The sequence below is a fragment of the Poecilia reticulata genome, linkage group LG8, assembly GCF_000633615.1.
Source record: "Poecilia reticulata strain Guanapo linkage group LG8, Guppy_female_1.0+MT, whole genome shotgun sequence".
Classification (NCBI taxonomy): domain Eukaryota; kingdom Metazoa; phylum Chordata; class Actinopteri; order Cyprinodontiformes; family Poeciliidae; genus Poecilia; species Poecilia reticulata.
In genome coordinates, this window is record NC_024338.1 from 22000579 (window position 1) to 22007563 (window position 6985).

The 6985-nt window shown below is 38.7% G+C and overlaps 1 protein-coding gene across 3 annotated transcripts; it reads left to right on the plus strand.

The window, feature by feature from the left end:
• The first annotated feature begins 218 nt into the window (after positions 1–218).
• Positions 219–6548, plus strand: LOC103469309 (somatostatin receptor type 5-like). Of its 3 annotated transcripts, XM_008416909.2 has the most exons (4): positions 219–448; positions 2878–3570; positions 3670–4014; positions 5039–6548. In XM_008416909.2, the coding sequence occupies exons 2-4, from the start codon at positions 2896–2898 to the stop codon at positions 5111–5113; spliced, it is 1095 nt and encodes a 364-aa protein (XP_008415131.1). In that variant the 5' UTR covers positions 219–448; positions 2878–2895; the 3' UTR covers positions 5114–6548. The 3 variants fall into 3 exon arrangements, with proteins under 3 accessions (XP_008415131.1, XP_017161526.1, XP_017161527.1); XM_017306037.1 differs by lacking the exon at positions 219–448 and having other exon boundaries at positions 2231–3570; XM_017306038.1 differs by lacking the exon at positions 219–448 and having other exon boundaries at positions 2231–3570; positions 3670–3963.
• Positions 6549–6985: the final 437 nt, after the last annotated feature.

A 6985-nucleotide genomic window follows, 5' to 3' on the forward strand; every position in this document is an offset into this window, starting at 1 on the left:
TGACTAAATCAATACAAAAGGGAAAGGTATATGTTTTAGTTGGGTTTGAAATGCGCCAAGAAGAGGAAAGAAATGAACTTATTGTCATTTAATTTGCACCAACTAATGGTGTTGGAGGTGTAGACAACAAGCTGTGGGCGGGACCGTTTAATCCAAACGCTGTGTGACGTTTTCCCCACTTAAATACAGACAGAGTTCCCGCTGCGCAGAGGCTTTCCCATCTTCGCAGGAGCGTACTGGATTCTTCCTACCGATGAACTTTGAAGCAGTTACTAAAGAAAGTTGATCATCTGAGCATGTCAGCATGGATGCTAGAGCTCGACCATTTAAAGAAAAATAGAGGAAACTTGGATGTGAAGTGGCGTTTGTATCAAGGATCGGGAGAGAAGCGGAGGAAGAGCGAACAGTCCCATCATTGCATGAGCGTTGGAGACGCAGAAGCGCTCAGGTAGGTTGGATCTCCATCTGAATACCTGGAAGTGAAATCACAAGTTGATTTCATGTATGTAGGCATCTTCAATATGAATCACACAGCCAATCAAATTCAGACATTTACTTGTGGATTTTTGCGCATTGTAAACATAATACATTTGCCGTGTGATAATAGGAGTTAACTAAATTGAATAAAAATCGTGTCTGCAGATGTTCTGTCTTTAGTTTCCATCGGTGTCATGTCAGGCTTATTCACAACCCGTCAAATAAAGTGTTACCGATCATTTTAGATATTGTTGACTAATTTCGTCTCAATTAAATATTTATCCCACGCTAAGGAATTTGCGCTTTGTTTATTTTCGTCTTAAAGCTGTCATCAGTTACCCTAATTATGAAAACTTATTTCCGTTAATTTCCCTGGAGAGCGAAGCCATATGGTTTAAAGGGGGCGAATAAATAAATAAGCCCCAAGGGCTTTTTTTTTTTTTTTTTTTTTTTTTTTCTTCCTGTGTGCATAAATCCAGCTGGTAGGCATATGAACACCTTTCTAAGCTGCGGCATTTGGCAAGTAGAGATTTATGGACATAAATGTCAAACCCCCATGCCGCCTGAAGAGGACAGAGACATCTCGTCTTTGTTTTCCCAACATCACGCTGCGGTGCAGCGAGTCCTGACGTTAAAGTTTTTATTTGTGCAACACATCTTCACAGCCTCGGGTTGCAACGTTTGACATCTGACAATTATCCATCCGACTCTCCATTATAGCTGAAGCCGCCTCAGCGTTTTGTGTGAGTTGTTGAAGGCAAAGGCTCAAAGGTTGCTGTCCATCAACTGACACTAATACGATTATTATCGTTTTAGGGCAGCGAGATTCATAATGGCTGCTGTCATGATGACTGCAAGGATTAGCATAATGTCTACAGGTTTGGCATTTATGTTGTGCGGAAACATTTAGTTGATTGAGTTACTGTCAAAACATTAAACTTTGACCAATGGGTTCATCTCTTGTGAATTGAAGCAGAATCTGACCAGAATATGTGAAGTTCAGGATTTTCTTAGACATCACAGATAAGGATTATTTTTAAGTCTTTAAAAAAATACTTATGTAAAGATTGGTGTATACTTTTTCTTTTTTCTTTTACAAAATTCACTGACCTCAATAATAGCATTTTGGGGATTTTAAGAGAAATGTATTGAAGCTGGTGCGACTATTTGCCCTCTTTCTGATTTATTTTTTGTTGCTTTTATTTCAGTACTTGCTTTTCAGATCATCAAACAAACTCTTAAATAAGAAAATGATAACATGAGTGAATGCAAAACACAGTTTTCAACTTATTATGTTATTCTTTTAAGGGAACAAGCTATCCAACTTGTTCAAATAATCAATTAAAATAATARTACATGAATTATTTAAACAGTGCTTGTCAGACAGCATAAAGTAGGGTAGTTGATCTCACAAAGCAACTGATCACATGAAAATCTAAAGAAAATTCAAGAGCAAATGTTAAGCAAAGCCTTTGACATTCATTCAGGAAATGGTTACAAATGCGTTTGTGAGGTTATGGGAGCCTGTCAAACCACAGTGAAAGCCRTTCCCCATAAATGGGATAAATATGGATCGGTGGCCAAACTTCTCAGGAGCTACCAGTCATGACTTGGACAACTTGTCAAAGAGGTCGAAATAGAAAACAACATCTGAAACATTGCAGGCCTTACTTGCCTTAGCAAAGATCAGTGTCCATGTTTCAACAATAAGAAAGAAACTACAGTGTGTGTTAGAAAAACACACACTTTGATTTGATGTCCTATTTTTTTCATGACTATATTTTTTTGATAACGTTAGATACTTGGAAATCATATTAGCTTACTGGAACTGTAAAAAGCTGATATTTCATACTTGACAGCCATAAAACAAGGTAAACAGTTTTTAAAATCCATTTAGCTTCTTATCTTTTTAAAAGGACATCGTAATTTCGGAAACACATTGCTCTTCATTGATAATGTTACTGCTAACATAAATAACACATTAAACACTCCAAATATCAAACCATTTCCCACGTTTTTGTTTTATATCTTTCTCTCCTTTATTGACATTTGGTCCATATAGAGTGCCATTAAAACGGTTTAACTGATGCCATTCTTCTAAAAGTGCAATGTCCTTTTATAAGAAATTGCATGTTGGCTGCGTTCCCAGACAGTTCACTGGAAAGTTTCTCTCCTCTCTTGGTAAATATGGGCCCCTTGCCCAGAGATTACCATACACACCTGTGTTGTGTCGAGTGTGCATAGTGCAGAAGTTTGACATAGCAATTGTTCTCTGAACTAGGAATTCACAGAATACTCAAAAGAGTCAGAACGTTATGAATTGTTCCTTCTAGGTAATGGCTGCCATTGAAGCATAAATAACAACTGCACATGTTGTGTACATGTCTTTTCTCTCTTAAGATAATCCACCATAAAMTGATGGACATCGGCAGCTCCTTCTTCAACATGACCAACTRCAATGAGACAATAATGTCAGAGAATWCCAGCAGCACCAATGGTTCAGACACAACCCCACCAATGCCCTTCAGTGAGGTTACTGCAGTAATCTACACGACTGTCTTCRTAGTGGGATTCTTGGGTAATGCATTAGTTATCTATGTYGTTGCCCGCTACACCAAAATGAAGACAGTGACCAACATGTACATCCTGAATTTAGCCGTGGCGGACGAACTCTACATCATGGGGATCCCTTTAATGGGGACCAACAGTGCGCTGTCCTTCTGGCCATTTGGCAATTTCCTCTGCAAGGTTTCCATGACTGCTGATGGCATGTGCCAGTTTGCCTCCACCTTCTGCCTGACGCTGATGAGCATTGACCGCTTCCTCGCTGTGGTTTATCCTATTCGCAGTGCCAGGTGGCGAAAGCCCCGAGTGGCCAAAATTTTGAATGGCCTGGTGTGGGTCATTTCATTCCTGATGGCRGTGCCGCTCACCATATTCTCGGGTGTGCAGGATAAGTTCAACACCTGCAACATAAGCTGGCCGGAGCCTTCAGAGACGTGGTCACTTGCTTTTATCCTCTACACATCCATCCTGGGCTTCTTCGGCCCTCTGATTGTCATCACCCTCTGCTATCTAATTATTGTTATCAAGGTAATTAAATCTTTACAGATTCCTCTTTGTCTTGAATTAGCAAAAGTTTAGAACTGCATTTTACCATCTCAAAATCTCACACCATCTTCCCTCTTCCAGGTGAAATCTGCAGGTGTAAGAGCAGGCCTGACAAGGCGGCGCAAGTCAGAACGCAAGGTGACGCGCATGGTGGTGATCATCGTGATGGTCTTTATGCTTTGTTGGCTTCCCTTTTTCACCATCAACATTGTCAACCTGTTTTATGTCATACCTGAGAGCAAATTCACTGCTGAACTCTACTTTTCCCTGGTCATCCTCACCTACGTCAACTCCTGCGCCAACCCAGTCCTCTACGGTTTCCTCTCGGACAAATTCAACCAGAGCTTTAAGAAAGTGCTTTGCTTCTGCAAGCAGGTGACTACTGCAACTACGGACCTAGTAGAGAGCAGACAGAATGGCAGTAAGGTAAAAAAAAAAAAGTTCTTGTTTTCAATCAGAAAGTGCATAAAGCCTGTGAAGTAAGTAGGTCCTAGTGTGGAATCCCTGCATGTTAGATGGTGCATCATGCATGTTTTTGTCTCAGGGCACTCTGCTTTCTTCCAACCATCAAAAAGATCAATTGCTCACTCTTAATTCCTATGACATTATATTGACCGATTGATGGAGCCACAAACCCCTCTGCAAACCTTCAAGAATTAAGCAAGAAAAAGCAATGAATATGAATTACATAGAAGGGATCATGTTCATGTGAAAAATATTCTGAGTGAACACAGCTTCCTGTTTCACATAAAAATGCAAGTTAGTTGTCTTTCTGTATTGGATTACATGCATGAGCAGGATCCAAATATGCTTCACTATTCTCTAGGGTTATGCTTATTTAAAACGTACTGGGGCAAAGAGGAAAACCTTAAATGTAGATGTTTTCACCATTTAGATGTTTTCATACATATTTTTGTACCACTATAACCATGAACCTTATTGTTTTTAATTAGTACATCATACTAAAGCTCAAAGTCTAATTGTGTAATTTTGAAGTAGAAGGAAAAATTTACAAATACAAATCTGACAATTACGGTGTGCAAATGTATTCTATCCATTTTAGTCTTTAACATTTGATATAATCCAGAGGATTACTCAATTGCATTGTAAATAGAAATTACATGCAGGTTATTTATTCTACAGTTCTACTTTGTGGACAATTTAGAGGATTGTTAGAGAGTCTTAGAGAAGAAACAGCATCCTAAAGACCAAGGCACAAAGCAGAASGGTCAGGGAAAAGATTRTGGAGGATTTTACATAAAGTGTGTGTTACAAAACAATATCCAACACTTTGAACATTTCACTGAGCACAGCTCATAAACAGAAAGTAGAAAGAGAATGGAAATCAAACCAAGACATGGAYKAAAGCCATAGAAATTGCCAAATAACAGATAAAATCTGTGCTGCTCCATGATCTTAAATCTCATATATGTGTTTCATTTTTTCACAGTCCATCCAGATGGAGGTTGTAAGGAACCCCGATATTGAGCCTTTCACCTCAAAACCTGCAACGGATTCCCAGTAATTTCTGTCTTGTTGCTGATCCAAGTTGTGCACTAGTGGACCACAGGGCATTCTGACATTTTACCCATGGGACTTCATACTGACGTGGAATTTCCTGACTTTATTTCGGATTGCCCTGTTTTTCACTCTCACATCTCTGCAGAGACTCACTGAACTGAGGACAGTTTTTTTTTTTACCAATCACTGCATTTTTTTTTTGTTACGTCTTTGTAAACTGCAATGGACTGTGAGCATTTTTTTGTTGTAATATAAGATATTTACAAGACTGTCAAGTAACTTTAATCCCTTTAGACTTCTTTTTTTTATTGTTTTGTTTTTATGGTCTGTTTTTAAGAAGATAATGCCTTTGTTTTAGTTTGCTGTCTAWACCATTTGTTTTGGCTTTATATTTAGAATGACTGTTATTTAGCACTGAAAGACATCTTGAAAGGATGTGTTATGCTACATGGCTCRCCACTAGGTGACCAAATCATTATAGTTTGATTTATTTACTGGCAAGAATCAACTGATCGGTGGTACTCTAAGTGACTAAAATGGACAACTGTGACAGAAGTATCAATGYCCTTATATAAAACCCAGAAGAAAAAGTTTGAACGATCAACTGCATGACGACTTGTTGACCGTTATGCTTTGACAAGATTTTGACAAGGTTCAGTCATCTCCCCCTAAAAGGCAGCAGCACTCACCCAAACAAGGAGCCTTCTCTGCCCACTGGGCAGCTGCAAGCCTCCTTCCTCCATAAACTCTGATTGGACTGGATCTGAAGGCATCTGTTGGGAGCAAACCCRGCCCCAATAGACTTCACAACAATCTGGTACCAGACATTCCAGGACACCACCAGATGTTGTTTGTGCACATTTTGACTTGACAAAACTTTTGTTTTATTAGCAAAGGAAGATCCTGCAGATCATATTCTCATGAATAGCTGATTGATGCCAGCTATTGTTAAATGTCTTATGTTGTCTAGTTCTCTGTTTGTAATGTTTGCAGTATTTTGTTGCAACAGTGAGAGAGAAAACTGACCTCCTGGCTGCCWTTGTAGGGGGCCTCATTCTAGGGTTTTATGTTGACTTGCTAATTTTTTACACATGTTTTGTAATGTGAAAAATGTCTTGTAAGAAGACAGCCAATTGTTTTTTTTTTTCTCTATCTCTCTCTTTGGCTTACCTCCAGTTTATGCAGTAMGGGTGGGATGGTCAGTATGACATAAACATATTTTGTTTTTATCTGGTTTTTCTACTACATTTCCTCACAGGTGTATCCTGAGCCCAACAAAATGTTAACAATGCTTATAAGATATTTGAATTTGTTTGAGAAACTAACCAAGTAGTTTCTTGTCATTTAGTCTTGTCGATTAAATGACAAGACACATTACATTTATATGTATTGGTGAAAATGTGAATTCTGAAATAAAAGGTCATTCTGAATYGATCATACAACATAAATGATAACATGAATACAGTATTATGAATGTTGATATACCCTAATTTTAGGGGTAAAAAACACYATCTTTCAGTTCAATGGTTTTCACAAAAAAGAAACTTAAAGAAAGAAATCTATACCACAACTTGATAAAAACAAAACCATAAGTATCCTTTCTTCTCACCGGATTTCTTCTCAAAATCCGGTGAGAAGGTGCGGTCACATCACAACCGCACCTMCTTGTGCTATTTGTCTAAAGTGCACTCATATATATTGCAGTGTCTTGTTCAGCCCCTTGTCCGAGCTTGTTTACAGACAACCTGTTTTTGAGAYGGTTCGTAGGGGTGAAGGCGCACCATGCGTTCTGCAGCCTCTGGTGTCCTGTTTGTTTTGTTGTCACGCTCCTTCAGTTCCATCAACCTTAATGTCAGTGGAAAAACAAACAGTATAC